We start from the raw sequence: 21,340 nt of genomic DNA on the forward strand, positions 1-21,340 counted from the left end.
TATCAACTTATGAAACTACCAAAATTCAATGATTTTAAAATTATGCAAAAGTTTAGGTATCGATCCAATATTTTTCATAGAAAGCTCATTCAGGTTATATTTTTTCTTAAAAGCTCATTATCATACCATTTATATCCTTTCTGAATTAGTAAAATCGGTCAAGTATTTCAAAAGTTATGATTTTTTAAAAAGGATCTCATGGCAAGGACGTTGATTTTTGGGGTTACCCTAAATCGAAAGAAAGAACCCTAAGCGCTAAAAAATACAGGTTTTAATTTTTCAGAAAACGAACAAGCACGCAAAATTTAAACAATATAGAAGCGCTTTTTATCATGGAATTACCAAGTGAGTACATCTGTACTCGGTTCATCCGATTTTAATACTTTTGCTAGCGTCACTAAAAACATAACTCGCGCCACTTTTCATTAAGGGGGAAATCCCCCAGCGCCGGACAGCTCCGAATACCGGACACTTCTGACTTTCATAGTTCAAATGGTGCACCTCAGTAGCTAATATGATAAAATCAATAAAAATGACAAAAAATTATCATGTGTGATTTTATAGATCAGAATCATTCATGTAAACAGAGATTTGTTTGTTTTTATCTACCACCGATCGAATTGTTATGTTTCGGATAAATTTGGGATCAGCATTACAGTATTATTCGGTGGCATAAAATTTCATTTTTCAAGTATAAAATATCTTTCATTAAATATTTTTGAAGCTCCTAAATTCATTTTTCCACAAAGATATTCAATTCGTTAAAAATATAAATCATACCCAGTGATTCCCGTCACCCAGTACCGGACACTGAGCAATCCCAATACTGGACAGCAAAATGCTTTGCTTGGTTCAGTCAAATTCTTGAATGAAATCAAGATTTTGCAAAAGAAGTGATTGAAAAGAAAGAAACCATCACTTATACCGAACCGGCTATCTTAAATATGAAAACAACAAGGAAACCAGTTGATAATCAATTTTTCGAAGAATACAGAAGGATTTTGATGTAGCGCTTAAAAAACTATTGATTTTTGTGCAAAGCAATTTTTCAAACATCTTTATTCAACAATGCAAGCAATAAGAGATTTTAAACATTTCGACATGTATTTTTCAGAACTATAAACTCCGAATTGGTTTACTTTATGATTTCTATTAAGAGTCCGGTACTGGGAGATAATTTTTAAGTAATGATTTTTTCGATTTCTCATTTGGCTTCCAAAATGGTTCATTAGTGATACAAATAAGTGTAACCTATTTTTATTGGAAAATAGTTTTGTAAATTACTCTTTCAGTTAATAAAAACTGAAGTAATGCTAAGTGTTGATTTTATATATGTCAAAATTCTTAGGTGTCCGGTACTGGTGGACTTCCCCCTAGTAACCCCATGTAACAATTTCACCATAATGAGAAAAACGAGATCGAATTTTGTCGAATTGAATTTTAAATTGTTTCAAAATGAAATAATTTTCAGATATTTATTCAACGGTGGGGGCTAAATAATAATGGTAAATATTCAACGGAGATTACAAAAATCTAATTAAAACTAAGCAGTTGGTTTATTATGGACATTGGATTGTTTACCAAACCATGCTGACTTTGGATGTTTTCATTTTTCCGGGTTATCATAAATTAAGTGAGACCACCGTAAAATGCGGGCGTTGTCGGGCAACGCTATTTTCGAAGCTATTTTCAAAATGCATACATAATTCAAAAAACAAACTTTTACTTGCAAAATGTCTAAAGCACAGATTTGTTTTGTTTTTAATTTTCTGGCACTTTGGATATCAGACGAGAACGACCGAAGTAGCGGTCAGTCATCCGTAGTTCGAATATGTAGGTCAATGGACATTTTGATAATTTTGCTTCAAAATAATTCTACTTAAGCAGGTGTTTTGATATAACATAGAGTTTTAAAAGAGCAACAATTTGTAGTGATAAAATGGATTTGTTTACAATTGATACATTGAACGAAGTACGAGTACGGTTTTCCGGACAAACTGACGTGGTTGATCAAAGCTACTCTGGATCGAGTGATGTTCTACGAGCGCGTTTATGGGATACTCTCGAGTCCTTTCGAATCGCGCAGAGGGTGGCGGTAAGGGGATGGACTGTCCTGTATGTTATTTAATATCGCTATTAAAGGTGTGATCCGGCGGACGGGCATCGAAAAGAGAGGAACCATCTTCAGCAAGAGTAGCCAACTCCTAGCCTTCGCAGACGACATCATTACTAGAAAGTTTGGGAGGGCGGAGGCAATTTACGCCAGACTAAAAACGGAGGCTAGGCTAGGGTTACATCAATGCGTCGAAAGGCGGCCTCCCACGGACAGTGACTATTGCCGGCGATGAACTGCAAGTGGTTGATAAATGGGAGCTCTGATCACCGCCGACAATAATACGAGTAAGGCAATTCAACGACGCATTCAAGCTGGAAATCGACCCTACTTTTCCCTCCGCAAGACGATGTACAAAACGCTAATCAGACCGGTAGTCCTTTACGGACCTGAGATTGTATCTTTGCTTACGGAGGACATACGTGCACTTGCCGTATTTGAACGAAAGTTGTTGCGGACTATTTTTGACGGAGTACAAATGGATAGCAGAGAGTGGCGTAGGGGTATGAACCACGAGTCGGGGGCACTACTTGGAGAGGCTCCCATCGTACACTTGGGGAAAGCTGAGAGACTACGGTGGGCCGGCCACGTCGCAAGGATGCCGGACGACTGTGCAGTGAAATCTGTTCTCTTCAAGAATTCCACCGGCATCAGGAATAGAGGGGCTCAACGTGCTAGGTGGCTCGACCAGGTTGAAGCCGACTTGCGTGTGTCGAGACGCGCAACGAGTTGGCGACGAGTAGCCCAAGACCGAGTACAATGGAGAGGAATTCACGATTCGGCAAGAGCCACCCCGGCTCTCGACTGGCAATTGTGTGTGTGGCCAAAAAATGGACACACAAAACAGGCTGTAATTTTTTTGTCTTCAACCTTTAATGGAGATGAAGTACTTCTGTATGGTTACGCTTTGATATCATTGTTTTATGGAACCTCTTCTCCCAACCCAAACACCCGCAACTTTTATTAAATTTTGGGCAGTGGTAGAGCCGATTTGTTTGAACATCTTTAATTACGTTCGTGTTCGATCACTTTTGGGCTTTTCGAAGGTATTTATTTATGATGGCCCAAAATTTCTCGACAGGGTGAAGGAATTTTTGGAGGGCTATTCTGTTTTGGTACGAAAATAACATATTGCCTTGCTGTCGCAGTACTTGAAACATTTAATAAGAAATCTTATAGCGTTTTTATTTTTTACCTGGGTTTATTCCAACCGACCACTGAATAAACAAACATTTTGGGGGGGGCTCTGTAGCCGAAAGGTTACCGAGTCTGCTTTGACAAGCGAATGGTCTTGGGTTCGAATCTTAGTAGAATCAAGCCATTCGATGTCAAAGTGACTTTAGCATGGGTTTATTCTCTGGCCCCTCATCACCCTTCCTTCATGCTGAGTTCTACATTATCCCGAAGACGGTTCTTATGGTTAGTATACTGGTATGAGCACCTAATGAGGTAATGGTTTTGAACCTCAGGAGGACTCACCAGTGCTAACAATAACAAGGCGAAACAGGTTTGGTATAGTAGGATATGCATCGAAGCATGGGTAAAACCCTCAACACATAAGCACGCAAAAAAAAATATAAGCTTATCGTTTACTCAATAACGATGAAGCACAGAAATGCAGTGCAGAATACAGCATACACCCGGGCAACATTACAATAGATCAATAATGTTGTGGTCAAAGTGATAAGCCCATACAAAAAAAACAAACATTTTCGCGAGCATAAACAAACGTTTTCGGGTTGTCAGTGTATTGCTTATTGCGAGGTGAAAAAACTCAGTGCGAACCCGTCGTCTAAAAAGTGCAACCCAGAGCGAAACTAAATTCAACCTGAGTGAAAAAACAAACGTTTTGATAGCCGTTCGATTGGAACTAGAGCGAACCTAGATTGGACCTAAGCAAAAACAAAAACGGTATTAGAGTTTACAATAGAATTTTGAACTGTCAGTGCTAACTTACTGTATTGACAAACTGCTGTATTGAAAGCGGAGAGTAGCGGAGGCGTATAAATTACACGCTACATGCACCGCTTGAAGGGATTTCCATCATACATCTGGCACAACGTGCAAGATGACTCGACCAAGTCGAAAGCGACTCGCGACTTCTGAGAGGTCTGGGAAATTGGCGACGAGTAACCCAATATCGAGTTGAACATAGATGACTGATTGAAACAGCACGAGCCACTCCGGCACTATGCTATGGACGACTGGCTTGCCAGACCAGTGCCGTACCTCGAGGCTAACAGTATGGAATTTACAAGACTTGACTAATTTGTGAAGAAACGATCAATACCCGGACCTGAATGAATAAACCTGTTTAAATGGTCGTTAATAAAAATCAGAGGGGTTGTGCACAAGACACGACCGAATAGGTGACGTAGGTGACGTAAGTCTCTTTGTAGCGATAGTAGGATGTATCCATGTATGTAATAATACGATTCTTCATGGATACAACCTACATACGTAACGTTTATCAAAGTAGTAACATTGTATAGGTTCAATCCTCAACCGATTTTGAAGTTATATCCATGAATTGATTGAATCTATTTTATTAAAACGAAACCAAGTCAGTAACTAAACCAAACAGTAAATAAATTTTTATGATCTGTTTCTACGTTGAATAGTGCTTTTCCTCAGTTAATCGGTAGACGGTTCACGAGTTTTCAAAAAGTTGAAAGTTTTGCGCAACTTTTCTGTGGCTTACAAAAGAACACTGATAATAAAGCATTAACAAGCTGCAGACGTTTTGGAAGTCGCAGAAAATGTCGCCCGTGACCAGAAAATTTATTACCGTCATTGGTTGGTCGTCCGCAATGGTGAAAAATTCAACTTTTCCCTCGTTTACTGTAATTATGGTATTAACTGGGCAAGAAAATATAATAAACTCTTCAATCGTTGTGTGGCCCTTAAAAGGACCGATTGTTTGATTATCATAACTCCTCCTTACAATAACCTTGCACTAACGCACTTAACGTAATTCTCTGTTCGGTAAATTGGAGTACCGATAACCGCCAGGGATGCCACATATAATTCTGTGTTTTTTGTTGAAAAAATCTGACAATCTGTACGGCGAGGAAAAATATCTGTGCAAAAATCTGTCCAATGCAAAACAATGAGAGTGAAAGAGATAGAGAGTCATTTTGCTGGCTATTTCCGTCTCTTTCACTCTCATGTAAAAGCTCAAAAACCTGTTTAATCTGTGTAATTTGGCGAAAATCTGTATTCTGTGCATACAGATTCTGTACAGGCGATTTCTTTCAAATATCTGTTAAACACAGAATAATCTGTGCATGTGGCAACCCTGAACCGCTAACCAGGCACGGCTTATTGCAACGGACCAACCGGAAAGCTTCAGCAGCTATGCGATCAACGAAGCCGTTCGTGTATGGTCTTGAGTCACGATGAAATACCACTCCAAGTGGCCAGCTGCAAGTGACGTGGGATGCTTCTGGTCGTTTTGTTATCGCGAGCAGCATATTGCCTGCCAATTCCAGAACTTCAGCAGCCAGATATTCCATCACGGCAGCGAAATGAGTGTTCCAGCTCCAACACACGCTCAGTAGCCGACCGGGAACTGCAAACGTGCACGAGTTGAATTTAGTTTGCCCTGGCAAACGATGTTGGCAGTAGCTCAGCTAGCGTTTGAATAATGCTGTTCGCCGGCTTTACCACGTATTATGTAACAGAGCAAGCGACAAGAATCGGCCACACCTATTTTTCAAGGTCCTTCATTCTATCATCTACGTTAAATAAAATAGAGCATTTCAATTTCAGTCTGAACAAAAGAGCAAAGTTACCAGTGAGCCGTTCGCCTTTTGCTGCCAAAGAAAAATTACGCTACGTATTATTACTGTATAGCATTGGTGATGGATAAATTTGTGTTTCCTAGGTTTCATCAATTACCGAAAACCGTTCTTAACCAATTCTTATATGAAGATGCAAAAGATGTTACTAAAATTTTCATTTTATTAAACGCATGGTTTTATGCATTCTGACACTTGACCGAATACATTGAGCTGATATATTTGTTGGCTGCTTCTTACCTTCCGAGACGGTCAATTCAACCAGCAGCAACAAGCGAACAGCAGCGCGATAGGTGATCGGTTAAAATTATTTGATAAGAAGCGAACAATTAGAATCAGTCTAAAGTAAATTGAATTAAAATCAGTGAGCGACAATTCCTCAAATCTTCATGAACATTATGTTTTGTCCTTAAAAGAACATTTTGTCGACGTGATATGTTGGAAATTGAAGCCTTCTTTTCCAGCTTCTTGGGCAGCAACAAAACAGCTTGGATGTTCGGAAAGACACTTCTTTGAGCAGTGGTGACACCGGACAGCAATTTGTTCAACTCTTCGTTGTTGTGGATGGCCAGCTGCAAGTGACGATAATTCTGATCGTTTCGTTGTCGCGAGCAGCATATTTCCTGCCAATTCCGGAACTTCAGCTGCCAGATATTCCTTCACGGCAGCGAAAGGAGTGCTCCAGCTCCAACTCACGCTCAGCATCTGCTCAACAATTTTCGATCGGATTCTATAGGGCGTAAATTAAATACAATCGTAAGGAAGCTTAACCCACAGCTTATATCGTATATATTTCTGTCATCCGTGCTAGGGAAGCACTGACGAGGGAAGCCAAAAATATGCAAATAATTCAAATTTTCAATGACGCGCATTGAAAATCAACAGTTTTCTGTATTTTTAATATTTTCCAAATCGATTTTCCGATCAATTGGTGTAAATATCTTGAAAATCTATTGAAAATTGACTGAATTATAAGCCGAAGCATGAAAACGCGTTTCTACTTTGATGACGTCATTTCCAACAATCAATCACGAAGCAAGAATTCTGGTAAAACATAGGTTGATTATTTTCAATTTGTCAATAGTTCAACATCAAGAATCCATACTTTTCTTCATTTGGGTCAATTCTTAGAAGATTTTCCGATCGATTGGTGTAAGGATATTGAAAATCGATCGGAAAACCGCTGAGCTATTAGCGCTCAAAACCTATCATTTTTCGTGACGCTCGCATTTTTCGATTTTTTGGAATGACACCCTATCTCGAAACTTGCCGTAAGACATAGTCCTACGTCAAAAAATAAAAAAAAAGATCAAAACTTCCATGCATTGGGCGTTTTGAATATCTAATCTAATAGATTTTCCTGTATTGCACGCTAGCAAACATTATGTGTCGTTTTCCATTTCTAAGAAATTTGAAGAAAGCAAGGATAGTATTAGTTATAGCTAAATTGTGCCTTGCAGTAGTTTAATGAGTCCTACGCAAATCCATATTTTAATAATTAGTATCCTGTACTTACCAATACATTGAAGATATGCTTGCCAAACAAGGAGGGTGGATAGGTGAGGCAATGACGAAAAACTGATGGTTCAATTTGCTAACTTACAAACGTGTGTGGGACAAGCAGAAAATAATCACGTTATAATAATTTCCGCGTGGAAGTCTAAGTAGGAATCTCCGCAATATAGAAGTTACATATGTAGAACTAGTTAGTATCTATTGTTTTGCTGAATGAACCTAGATGGAATCTTTTGTATTCATAATGTTATACGGCTGCTACTCCGTTTGTAACCAAATGAACGAAACCAACGGGGTAGCAGCATTGGCATTGTAGCAGCGTAAATACATAAAGATACAATAAAACTTCTTCGGTAATACTGCAGATAATAACTAGTTTTACAAATGTCCAATATATAACTTTTTGAAATTTCGTTTGGCTGAAACGGTACTGTCAAATGAAGTAAATTTGAATCAAAGTGATCGAGCAAACCCTGTTTGAGAGTATTCAAAAATTAGGCCTATATAGTAGGTACTATCCCCCGAGGCTCCTAATATTTTTTCAAGAATTTTCTTTACAATTCTTTCTGATGTTACTATGCGTTTTGTAATATTTACATGAAATATATAGATTTGGGATGTACTAACAGGAAATTCAATTTATTGTATACTGGATACATCTACTTGATAATGCACTTACTTACCAGTACTTGTGCTTAAATTTTTCGACTAAAGAACGGTATTATCCGAATAGTAATATACAATCAGAAAGAGAAAGCTCTTTCGCTTATACAACAGCGTTCCGAAAAAAGACAAATGCACAACGGTGTGAGGCCAATACAAAATTAACATTAAACCAACCGTGGTCATGTAGTAACACGACACCCCACTTTATCGGTGTAACAGCGAAGTGCTTCCACTTTTGCTTTTCATCTGAGCAACTTTTCCATTACTTCGATCCATTTATTCCTGAACGCATATTGACACAGAGCTGTACAAAAAGCTTTGCCTTAGATTATCGACTGAACCGCGTGAAATTGTATTTAATTGCATCCAACATTGTCAATAAAAACTTTCGGAAGTACTTTGCTTGCGTGCATGAAGTGTTTCACTACTGTTAACGAAAAGCATTTTTTTAATTGAAATATTTTGTGGTTGTATTTTATTTAAATCAAACCAAAAATATCCTTCTCTCAGTCTTGACTCTAACTGCCCCACCTCGCGCAAAGGAAAACAGATTTTCAAATCACGAATATTCGAGACGTACTGATGGACTTGCATCTAACACCCAAGTAGCCATCTAATATAACAGCTACCGACAAAAAGACAGCTCTGAAATGTTGGAGTGATCAATTCAATTCGTCAATGTTTCTGCCATCTCCTGAGTTGAACGGAATTGCATACAAATTAATTTGGTTTCGGTTCGATCTGAATCTTATTGTTTCCACGAAATCAGAAATTGAGTTTATCGAATAGCATGGTTTGGTCAGCGTTCAGGCAGATTATTATCGTATTATCGTAAGTTTCAAACTCTTGCTCATGTTATTAGATTATAGTGGGGGACAAATTTACTCTTCTAAGATAATTGTTTATAATTTAATTAACTAATTTGCCATCATGTTGGTTAGCCGTTCCGAGAAAGAAAATTAAATTTAATCAACACATGTGAAATATTCAATTTGCTTTTAACCTAACGCGTAACAACGCCCTAGCCGGGCATGGGTTGGAACGTCGCGCAAGGTTGCTTGCATGTATAAACTAGATGGCATGCTCAAAGTGTACAACCCTGTAGAGTCACTCAGTTAGGTAAAATGCTGAAGATAGACAGTTGGATGTGGTTATCATTCATTCGCTTCCATGTAGCATACCGTTATCGTACATGAATTAGATATGCTTTGATTCCTGCTCATGAAAGTACTCACAGCTATTCCGAGTTCTTTTGCATGCGTTTCAAATATTGAGAGAATAAGTATTCACATAGATAAAACTAATTTAATTTTCACAGCTTTTCTTTCTTCTGTTCGCAAGGCAACGCAGATAAATTAGAAATGACATGAGCATTTTTCAAATTGAGTCTGAGGATATTAGTCTAATTCTCAGCAAACTCTGATTATCTCGGACATCGCTTGTTTCAAAAATCATAACTCTTGAACCAAGCATTATAGAATTTTTTTAAGAGAATGAAAGCAAACTGTCTAGTATTCCAGGAAAATTATTTTGTGGAAAGTTTTTTACAAATTTTTTCACAGTCGGAAAAACTATGTTTTCGTGGAAAAATGTATTTTTCTTAGTGTAGGTACCGCTTTTTGTTCTTTTAATGGTGACAATTTCACGAGAACATTATTTTTATGAAAAAAAATTCTTGGTATTCGTGCTGGTTGAAGAGTCATAATTTTTTTTAAATAAGCGATGTCGAAGTAGAATACATTTAAGGATATTTGTGTTTTCCTGTGCATGTAGAAGGAATCTATCAATATTTCTTTCACAACTTGTTAAAAAATGTCCATGCAAAAATTTCATGTATCTAATCTTGAAATCCTTAGATCCCATTCTGATTGCGATAATGTAGAAAAACGCCTAGAATTGTCTTTTTTATACATATTAGGGAAATTTTTCATAACATAAATGCTTATGAGCATAACTCTACTTTGATATAGTTTTGAACACTAAGCTATAACTACACAAATCATTTGTAAAATGCATTCGTTTGACAAGAACAAAACAAAAAAACTAACAATAAATATAGATTTCAATTAAAGTATATTTTTTATTACGTTTCATTTTTGTACAGAGAATGAAAACATTGACTATTTCTTCGAATGGTGCTTCTAAAAGCAAGTATATATACTTGACAGTTTTATTTATACTTCATATACTTATTGTTCAATGGGTTGGATGTCATACATCTTCTTCTATATGCTGTCAAATTGCTAGCTTATAAAATGTGAACCCAAACAAATAACACACGGAAATAAATTACCTTAAAAACATTACAGAAACGACAGTGGCGGTAACATTGAGAGTAATTATTGTAAATAAAGCTGCAGCAGCTGTCTTGTCCCTGCGAAGTGATTGCAAAGTGCCACAATACAGGCCAGTAGGTTGGCAACCGCAAGTGTGCATGAAAGGCATATTTCAAAATCGATCTGAGCATTGGCTATGTTCGTCGTATTGTTGTTTCAAACTGAACAATAGCTGTAGAAATTTAAATAACATGTAACAATAGGTTCCATATTATTTTAACTTTGAAAATATTAGGAGCCAATGAGATATAAACAGGTGTGAAATAAACAGACATTGGTCGTTATTAACGTTAAATTTCAAAAACAATTGATACTGGACAGTACGATTTGTTTGCGAAGTTTGACATTATGCTTAGTTCTGATTTATGAAATTTTGGTTTTATAAACATTAGGATAATATTTTGCACTATTTCATCATTTCCTTTTCTGTATACGCCTCATTGGAAGCAACTTTGGTCTACTTTTTCGTTGCCCAAAAACCTAATTCCAACAATTCAATAACATTGTTTACTTTGCTACCAAGTTTTACAGATAATTTATTAGCTTGTACAAATAATGATACATATGTTTACAACTGGTTAAAACTAAAGACTCGCAGATTAGGCAGAGAAGCCAAGCGGCCGAGGTCTTTTGGCATTATATTATTTCTTTTTCATTCTGTAGGCTACAGTCTTTCAACCTGAGCTTGCTATACAGATTCGAACTGCACGAAATTGGCGCATCACAATTTCCAAATCACCACTTTATAAGATGTTTGTATTGTTCGTTCACAGAGACGCGTTTGATCGTCTCATAGCCTAAGATAATGCTAAATGAGAATGCGGCCGATTGTACCAGCCGCGCGGTGAGACCTTTGAAGAACATGTGGAAATGTTCCTCGTGCCACAGCTCGCGAAAGGCTATTTGCATTGAGTCTAGTCGCTGCACTTGTAGACGAGCCCGTACAATATCCAGTGGGTTTGTAATAATCGTAGTGGTGAAACCTCCTAAGCTGCCGGCCACACACTGTACTAGCAGATGTGACACCCACGGTGGACAAACCTTCAAAATTTCGTCTTGATACAGATGATAAAACGCCCACCACATTGCTGAGTTCGGCACATAAGCCATTAAACTGGCTGTGTACCCCCGGTAGAAACCTTTGAAGCCATCTCTCCGCATGATTTCCCTTGCAATATCCACCGTTATTCGTATTCGACTACTTTGCTTGTCGAAATTAATACCTAGTGGATTTAAGCTTCCTCCTTTCGCGCCAACCGCTGCTCCCATACCTAGGACCATCGCATGCTGCGATATCACGTCAAATGGAACTATGATAGTTTGACCGACCAGTGAAGCACAGCCACCGGCGACTAGAGATTTCGTTCGTTGACTAGCCCCATGTTGGTTTAGTATGTGCCGCACTCCTTCGTATGTGCTAATGTAGAACACCCCGGACACGATTTGCACTGAGGAAATCCAGAATCCACGATAGAGTCCAGGAAAACCTTCGTTCTTATATATTTTAATTCCGGCATCGATCATGCCTTTATAGATGTCGTTTTTGTACTGGACCTGTAACGAACAAAGTTGTTTGGTCATTAACATCGACGTCTATGCACTAGATTTATTGTTAAACTAATCAATAAGATTTACTTTGTAGAAGTATTAGATAGCCTAGATAATCGAATGGATAGCGTATTTCAAAACTTCGAGATCTACTAGATTTTGGGGTTGTGGTCAATAATAGATGGCTCGATTCAACAACTCGAGGCTTAAATATACATTTTTGCATCGTTAGTTAATGAGTGGGCAATAAGTTGAAATGGAATAAAACTGGATAGCTAATTGCTGATTGATCATATTGATGGACGGACACGTCAGGTGCAACCTTTCATCAATCCTTTCATGATAAACCAAACTGCCGTTAGAGAAACGCACTGTGGTGAATTTGAACAACAATTGCAACTGATCGTAATGAGTTTTACCTGTAATTGTGTTTTGATGACCGTCAGCGGATATAATGCACATCGCACCGAAAAGGAGCTCAGCATTGAAAGTGGGAAAAATTTCTTTTTGTCCATCATGTCCCATTCGATAGTTTTGATAAAGGCTCCGCTTGAAGTATCCATTTTTGAGCGGATGCTTGGGTGCAGGTGGGTTTCAACGCAAATCTTTCTACTATACAGTTACTTTACAGTTCATCCACTTTTATGCTGTTACGTTACACTGATGTGACGTCATCGTTACATTCATTCTTTTTGGCATATTAAAGCCATTAAACCGAGCATATAAATTGATACCAATGTTCTAGATCGCTATAATTTCGTCTGATAGTGGCTTATCACCTTTTGACCGTCATTACATTTAGATTTGTGCCAAACGCAAAGGAACACCACCGGATGACCCTGAAAGGTACAAGATATGAGTGCCACTTCTGCTCTCTGGATGCAACTGAAAGTAATATAGAATCATTGAAACCTTGAAAGTCATTACATTTTGTATTACTAAAACAATGTTTATATAACTTTCTGACAGTCACAGCATATTAAGGAAGAGTATTCAGCCGTACTTGCGTCTCGCTCTCACCTTGAAAACACTCTGTTCAACTCAAAACGCAAGTTTGGTTTTGTTGCGTGAATAATCAGCTACTAAAACAGCACATCATTACAAACTGACTATATACTTATCACGAGTTCTTCGAAGGAATAAGACTTGTTTTAAAATTCCTAAGTGCACACAATTTTGTTTGTTCAGTTTCTGCTTTCTATTGAACTTGAGTTTTTTCACTGATAAATCGCGTAATATTTGACGACTGACAGACACAGCACTCAGACACAGACAGACTGACATCGCTGACATCTGACACTAAAGACAGAGTTAGTGAGAAGTGCTGCCAATTTTTGTTGTATCAGCCTTTACCAAGAAAATCTGTCGTATTATAGGTCGTGTACATATTCCATAATCATATTGAATATGTAATATACGCTAAGCTTTTTCTTCTGATATTCAAATCTCAGAAGTTACCGATATTTGAACAACAAAAAACCATCCTCTTTTTTTTGTTTAAATTTCTGTAACTTCGTAGTCACGATATATCCATGAAAAATGCTTTTGCCAGCTCTGTCGGTGAGTGGTGAAAATGGTGAATATGGTATCGTGTGGTAGGTGGTACAGTACAGGACCAGGTTTTTCAACGGTATACGTTGCCAAATCAACAGAATGGAGCATTAATGATTGTAGTATGCAAGTTCAAATTTCAATGCATGCAGTTAATGATCGGTGATGTATTGCGTTAATTGCATTGCACTCCGTTGGTGGTTGATTTTGTTTTTGTTTTACCGCTTCAACTGAAATACGGCTTTGGCTGTAAATTTGTCTCTTGTTTGATGCAGTCAGTCGTAGTGACGATAGATCATAGATGGATTCTATAGTTACCTAACTGCTGACAGCTATAAATCTCTTGATTCAAAATACTGGCATGATGTTAGCCTTATAGCGAATTCATAAATTAACCTGGTACCTGGTTCGTGGTAACTCGAACGCGAAATTTATGAACGAGACGGGCAGTTTGACAGATGGACCCGTAAACCGTATTGCTAGACAGTTTTAACCTGCGCTTCAAACTGAATGCTGTCAGTTTAACCGAGCTGCAATCTCGGTTAATTTATGAACGCTTTGACAGCACCTCGATTAAAACTGAGTGCTAATCGACCTGAGCCAGGCTAATTTATGAATTCGCTATTAGTATCTTAGCAGATGCGCACGCGTGCGCAACATAACCCAAGAAACGATTTTGTTGTAGAACAGCTTATTAAACGCTTGTTCCATTGGTTCCAAACTCTACTCGTAACCAAAAATGTTTGTTGGGAACGAAATAAAAGCTCTAAAATTAAAGGTTATATACACCCACGTAACTAACCACTGGTAGGAATGATAATTTACAATTCAGAAAAAAAATATCACGTAACTTATCAAAAAGACCTAAATAACAATGCGAAATTCTCATTGGTGTCTCTCTCTTCCGATTTTCACGGCGACATAGGCTGTAAACCTGGCAACATTTTTAATTTTTAAAATATTTGTAGTATTTATAGTTATTTCACCTTCCTGCAGCATGGTTATTTTTGACAGTTTGATTGTTATTCTGAGAATCGAGGAAGAGAGAGCTTCGATGTGTTTCACTGATTTTTTCTTGGATTTTTTTACCAATGCATGAATGCTTATCGTATAACGAATTTGTTTATTCAACCCGGGTTGAAATGAGAGGAAATTTTCTCTATAAAATAGGAGCAAATGAACATCAAAAATTCATCCAGTTCCAACCCAGACTGAATAAACAAATTCGTTGTTACAGAAACATATCTCATCCTCATATGCTCTCATGCTCATGCTCTCAACCGCCCAGTTAGCTTCGAGGTACGATGCTGTTCTAACAAGCCAGTCGTCGTATGTTCGAATCTTGGCTAGGCGGTGCTTGCTAGATAGTCAGTAAGATCGTCACACTGGCCCCGTAATTTTCCTGTGCTCTAAACAGCCGGCTTCGAAGTCTGTCGATAAAGAAGGGTGTAATGTGTAATGACGGTTTAAGCCCACGGTTTTGCTCGGCTTTAAATGCTCTCATTGAGCAAAAGGAAACTGCCAGCACTCACTGCGGAGCAAAATGTTGTAGCAGTGTGACTTGATTGTTTCCGATCAATTCGGTTTTGTTTACATCAATTTTGCACAATAGAGCGATATATCTTTGAACTTAATCAGTGTAAAGTGCATTGCAAAGCCTGTCAGCCTTGTAGACACTGTCTGGGCATAAAATTCACAGCCATAGACCAAGCCATAGTAACCAATTTACGCAGAGCAGATTCGTTCATCTGATTTTTATAGACAAATAGTAAAGTAAGCATAGTAAATAGTCGTGGGCTCGAATCTTAGTAGAATCAGACCACTCATTGTCAATATGGCTAAATTCTATATAGAGATTGCTGTCATTTATCTCACTCGCACTTCGCTGCGTATGCGTACCCGCAATTTTTATCAGGAAACTTTTTCTGTAGCGAAATTGTCTCTTGATGCCAACAACCACAGACACCGTCGCACATCAGCAACTCTTAATACCCCGATGAAGCCTCTTGACAGTGCAAAAATCACTCCTACTATATAGTTAAATGTAATGTTCAGCCCCGCCAGTAATGGCTGTAATTGGATAGGGTACTGGCAACAAAAAGCGAGGTGGGTGGAGTAAAGCGAGCGTTTAAGGACGGGTAAACCCAATACACACAAGCACGCATAAAAAGTATATTAACTTATAGCTTATAGCTCCCTCAATAGCGATTATAGCAGTGCAGTGCAGATTACAGTAAATACCCGGTCGCAGTGATGAGTCTACATAAAGCATATTCTTCTTCTTCTTCTTCAGCAGCATAGAGCCGAGGTGGCTCGTGCTGTTTCAAGCACTCGTCTCCATTCAACTCGGTCTTGGGCCACTCGTCGCCAATTTCCTAGTCGTCTCAGAAGCCGCAAATCGCTTTCGACCTGGTCGAGCCATCGTGCACGTTGGGCCCCCCTGTTCCTGGTGCCGGTGGGGTTGTTGAAGAGGACCGTTTTCGTCGCACTGTCGTCCGGCATCCTTACGACGTGTCCGGCCCACCGTAGCCTGCTAACTTTCGCTAGATGTACGATGGGAGTCTCCCCAAGCAGTGCCTGTAGCTCGTGATTCATACGCCTCCGCCACTCCGCTTTCAGTTTGTACTCCGCCAAATATCGTCCGCAGCACTTTCCGCTCAAACACGGCAAGGGCGCGTATGTCCTCCGTAAGCAGCGTCACGGCTTCAAGTCCATAAAGAACTACCGGTCTAATAATGGTTTTGTACATTGTTAGCTTCGTGCGGCGACATAAAGCATATTATATACACACAATAATAGTCTCATCGCGTATCGCATTTTACTTGAATATTGTAAAAGTCGGTTCAAATTAGAAAGCAATATTTTAAATATGAAAATAAGGTTGATAAACTGAATTGAAATCTGAAAAAATCGTATATTTATTCGGTTTATTGCCAAATTTTCAAAAGCATATGTTTATTTTCTTCTTTCTTACAGATTCCATCAGCTATTCAACAAAAAGTAGCCATGAACAAATCAAAAATGCATTAGTAAAAAGATTCAAGATTTATAGCCGTTTGATTGGGTGGTGCGCATAATTAGCTACGCCTGCCTTATCATTTGGCCAACGTTTGTATACTCAGGGGCAAAAGTGCAAGGATCGCTTCAGACCGTTTGTGGTCCACATCGGGTTCCTCGAAAGGAATCCACCTTCGAGGAGACGCTCCGATTGCGCAATGTCGGAAGGATTTGTTGCTGGTATACAGCAAGAAGATATACTCCAGCAGCAGCAACCGCAGGCAGAGTATCAGTGGTCCTCGTATACAATCATGGATTCGTCTCGAGTGTCAACCTGCTTGATTTCTATGCTCCTGATTGTATATGGTAGCTTCCGCAGCCTCAATATGGAGCAAGAACAACGTGAGAAGGAGAAAAAGCGTCAGAGCGAAAGCATGAACAATCTGATCACGGGCGAACCTGTTCAGCAGGAGCAAAGTAAGAAATATTACATTTATTATGATAAAAAGATTCCGTGATTCCTGGGCCAAAAATAAATGTTGATAATAGTTTTATTGTGAATGTCTAATCACTAGTTATTTACTGGGATGATAGGTGTCAAAACTGACGAATTAAGAAACCTGAATCAAGAAAAGAAACTTTTATTTCAAATTGACTTGGTAATTTTAGCTACAAGAATTTTATTCAATGACAAATAACTACACTACAGTAATCTTTGTTATGCTCTCGATCTCGAGTACTACAAATTGGTCGTAATTGTATTTATATCATAAAGAAAAAGAACTACATTATTGTATATTTTACAGATAAATTTGCTACGCTGGATACGATGCACGCTCTCTGTCTTCCACTGGGAGCTTCAATTTCACTATTAGTGATGTTCTTCTTTTTCGATTCGATGCAGATGTTATTCGCCGTTTGTACAGCAAGTAAGTTAAGATATATAATCCTAATTCCAATTATTTCACTTTTTTATTATTACAGTCATTGCCACCGTTGCTTTAGCGTTCCTGCTGTTACCCATGTGTCAGTACATTATTCGTCCCTGCTCAGATGGTAATCGGATATCTTTCGGAGTATGCGGTCGTTTTACAGCAGCCGAGTTGTTCAGCTTTTCCCTGGCGGTTTCGATTGTGTGTATCTGGGTTCTAACTGGTCACTGGTTACTGATGGATGCCATGGGAATGGGACTTTGCGTTGCATTTATTGCCTTTGTTCGGTTACCTAGTCTAAAAGTCTCCACTCTACTACTCACAGGACTGTTGATCTACGATGTGTTTTGGGTATTTTTTTCGTCCTACATTTTTAGTACAAACGTAATGGTCAAGGTTGCGACTCGACCCGCGGATAATCCAGTTGGAATCGTCGCACGGAAGCTGAATCTCGGAGGCATTGTCAGGGAACCGCCCAAGTTGAACCTGCCAGGAAAGCTGGTATTTCCCAGTATTCACAACAGCGGTCATTTCTCCATGCTTGGACTGGGTGATATCGTCATGCCAGGTTTATTGCTGTGCTTTGTACTTCGTTATGATGCATATAAAAAGTCCCAATGCACGCAAACAGCAGAAACTGGTATTCCTCCACCAAGAGGAGTTGGCTCGAAGCTTACTTATTTCCATTGTTCCTTATTAGGGTAGGTTATCACATGCTTTTTTTCTAAAGCATCGTAAAAAACGTTTCATTTTTTTAGTTATTTTCTTGGTTTACTAACCGCAACCGTTAGTTCGGAGGTCTTTAAGGCAGCGCAACCAGCCTTGCTGTATCTAGTTCCGTTCACATTGCTACCTCTGCTGACGATGGCTTATTTGAAGGTATTATTTCAATTACTATTACAAAAACTAGTAGGAAATAGTTTTCTTCATTCTACCATGCTGACATATGCTTTGTATATTTCCAGGGTGATTTGAGGCGAATGTGGAGTGAACCATTCATTATTCAACAGACATCAAAGCAGTTAGAGGTTTAAACTGTAACCGCTATTTATTACGAAGACATACATATATAGTATTAAGATTACCTTGAAAAGTGAAGTAAAACAAATTCTACAGAATGAAAACATGAATAGTGTAAGCTAAAAATTTAACGATTCAGATTAAATATGATTGTGTTTAGCAACAAATCGAACAAAGTAAGAAACAGGCGGAAAAACATGTCATCATGCGTCATTATACTCCAGAGAAAGCAATTGTGGGCTTTCTCATTTAGAACAAACAAGTTTGAATAAATATACGTGAATACAGACAGCTACATTACAAGTTAGTATAGAAAATACCTAAAGTTTAGAAATATGTTTTTTGTGAATTTTAACATATTTAGTTCTTTTTCCATTCGAAGATTATAGCAATAAATACGTACGATTAATTTACATTAAATCTGTGCGCCAGAGAAGTTAGACTTCGTTAATCAAAACATAGCAATTTTTTATATACTCCCATGCAGAGCAAATACCATATTCATACAGTACCTACAGCTTTTTTCATCTAATTTTAAAATCACTATGCTTCATGTCTTTTCAATAAGAAACGTACGGTTTTTTTATCAATCGTTATTTGGCTAGAGCAAAGATACATAGAGATGAAGTGAAACGGAAAGGAGGTAATGTCCCAGTCAAGTCAAATTAGTAGAAAACTTTACATTTTGTATGTACAGACAGTCAGGTACCGTTTTGATTGCATCTTTCGAGTAGACTAGATTGGAGGTCACTACATGTGTTCTGCGAGATTTGTTCGAAATAGATTCGAATTAGCGATAGAAAATGTGCAAACATCAGTCATGGATACACATACACATACATATAGCTACATGCGACATGACAAAAGAATATAAAAAATGTGATAAATAATTTTGTATAATTTCTTAACTCTCTGTGCATGCCTATCTCGAATGTATACCTTATTTTGAATAGAGAAGTCTGTTTGAAATAGTGAAATAAAACTCGTTTTTGAACAATCTAGCTGGTTAGTTACACAATCCGAGAAATCCGTTATTGATGGAAGAGGAATATGATTTCATCGCAAATTTGATTTGAAATCAATGAAACGCTGACTGAGGGACCCGAAATTACGCTTCATATTTCCCACGAACTCTTTTGCTATTGATTACTGATGTCAGTAAGATATTTGGGACCTTGTATGCGATGCTTCATTCAATCGCAACGTAACTGCAGCCAACTAGCTTGTCGCATATTCTTTAGATTGGGCACACGATATCTTCCACCCATTCCTCCGATAAATTTTGTTAATTACACAGCTCTGCCGAGCTCTAACTACTAGTTCGTTATTGAATTTTAGTAGCTCACTGGGAATTGGTTGGACCAATTGGACCAACGGTTTTATTGTTTTTCAAAAGTTATATACAATATACAATTATATGCATGTCTAAAAACCAAGCCCATGACAGACAACCATGTTCTCGCCGCCAACATCTCGTGTGTGCGAAAATGAGATAGCAATTCAGCACTGCGTTTCACTCAACTGCCAGCAGTCTGATTTGGGCCCGCTGTCAAATTTTGAGCCCCGGACATGCTGTCGCTGACTTTTACTGCAGCTCGATATAGAGATGCCGATGGGGTGCTAAAAACTGAACCAGAGTGCATGCTGAATTCGAAAAACCTTCCGAAGTTTATTTAAGTCGATACGCTGAACGCTGCTGTCATGCCTGCATACCTGACAATACTCATCTACGGTGGATGCCGAAGTCAGTTAACGCTTTCCTTTGCTTCCTGAAGATCGGGAAAAGATCGTCGTCTGCGTCTGCATGTGCTTCTATATTAAGACCGTACCACCTTCGTCTACTGCTATATCGCCGTTAAGAAGTGCGTTTAGTGTTACTTTACTCTCGATCGTGAGAAGCTTATCCTCGAAATCTCGCACATATTGACTTGTGGCACATAGAGAAATCCAACTTGAGAATGGCCAAAGTAACTCAATTACTCAGTAGTACCAGCATCATTAAGTCAATGACACTCGTTGATGATGGAAATTACAGCAAAGCAATAATCAAAGAGAGGTATTTTCTGTGTGTTGGTCACATGATCTTTAAATGGCTTTGTTGATATGCTTTCGGAAGGAAGATGCTACTTTGGAGTACTAGATCATGAGCGGCTGCAGAAATTTACACATCACTGGCCGTTATCGTTCTATATGGCATGCAGGCTATCGAGCCATTCCATGCTAAATGACGATTATTTTTTAATTTGTCATTTCCGATTAAGCCGAAACTTTGCATATAGATGTGCTCATAAAAAAAGTAATTGCATGATATTATCCGTTGTTTTTCAGGATCCCGACTGCTTTTTCAAAAGGACCAAAAATAGACCGTTTTAGTTGAAACTGTCGAGCTAGCTTCCTCTTCTACAATCCAGACGTTTAGAATTCGCGCATAATTGAAATGTTTTTAAAACGTTTGTTTTTGTCAAATCAAAACAACAAGTTCATAGGGTGAGCGCCTTGCTTACTTACTTAGGTACCTTGATGTCCTTAGACAAAGCCTGTTGAACAAAGTTTCTCCATGTAACTCGGTTGAGGGCTCCGCCAGATCTCGCTCTACCTGGTCTAACCATCTTGCTCGCTGCGCTCCTGGTAGTCTTGTTCCTACTGGATTTGAGGCGAACCCCATCTTTGCAGGGTAGTTGTCCAGCATTCTTGCAACATGTCCTGCCCATCGTATCCGTCCAGCTTTAGCCACCTTCTGGATACTGGGTTCGCCATAAAGCTGTGCGAGTTCATGGTTCATCCTCTGCCTCCATACTCCCTTCAACTCTACACCGCCGAAGATCGTTCTTAGCACTCGTCGTTCGAAAACTCCGAGCACTC

The 21,340-nt window shown here is 38.6% G+C and overlaps 2 protein-coding genes across 6 annotated transcripts in view; one reads left to right on the forward strand and one right to left on the reverse strand.

Moving 5' to 3' along the window:
* LOC128739145 (signal peptide peptidase-like 3) overlaps positions 1-19,387 on the forward strand; it is a 38,461-nt gene extending 19,074 nt beyond the window's left edge. For all 4 annotated transcript variants that reach the window (XM_053834550.1, XM_053834549.1, XM_053834552.1 and 1 more), the window contains exons 3-7: positions 16,506-17,003; positions 17,333-17,455; positions 17,511-18,159; positions 18,217-18,337; positions 18,424-19,387. In XM_053834550.1, coding sequence (XP_053690525.1) covers positions 16,745-17,003; positions 17,333-17,455; positions 17,511-18,159; positions 18,217-18,337; positions 18,424-18,492 — 1,221 coding nt within the window. In that variant the 5' untranslated portion in view covers positions 16,506-16,744 and the 3' untranslated portion in view covers positions 18,493-19,387. The remainder of the gene's footprint in view (positions 1-16,505; positions 17,004-17,332; positions 17,456-17,510; positions 18,160-18,216; positions 18,338-18,423) is intronic.
* On the reverse strand, positions 10,192-13,211 carry LOC128739150 (solute carrier family 25 member 44). 2 transcript variants are annotated; one of them, XM_053834564.1, is made up of 3 exons: positions 12,999-13,211; positions 12,398-12,817; positions 10,192-11,984 (listed from the first exon to the last, which is right to left on the reverse strand). In XM_053834564.1, exons 2-3 carry the CDS (start codon positions 12,539-12,541, stop codon positions 11,166-11,168), a joined length of 963 nt encoding a protein of 320 aa, XP_053690539.1. In that variant the 5' UTR covers positions 12,542-12,817; positions 12,999-13,211; the 3' UTR covers positions 10,192-11,165. The 2 variants fall into 2 exon arrangements, with proteins under 2 accessions (XP_053690539.1, XP_053690540.1); XM_053834565.1 differs by having other exon boundaries at positions 12,398-12,863.
* Positions 19,388-21,340: the final 1,953 nt, after the last annotated feature.

Source organism: Sabethes cyaneus, chromosome 3, assembly GCF_943734655.1.
Source record: "Sabethes cyaneus chromosome 3, idSabCyanKW18_F2, whole genome shotgun sequence".
Taxonomy (NCBI): domain Eukaryota; kingdom Metazoa; phylum Arthropoda; class Insecta; order Diptera; family Culicidae; genus Sabethes; species Sabethes cyaneus.

What these genes read in the sequence shown, in the direction of transcription:
- LOC128739150 (XM_053834564.1), bottom strand. Translation starts at nt 12,541, where the DNA reads ATGGATACTTCAAGCGGAGCCTTTATCAAAACTATCGAATGGGACATG. An exon ending in TCATCAAAACACAATTACAG is followed by an intron (nt 11,985 to 12,397) that starts GTAAAACTCATT and finishes TGTTCGTTACAG; the next exon opens with GTCCAGTACAAAAACGACAT.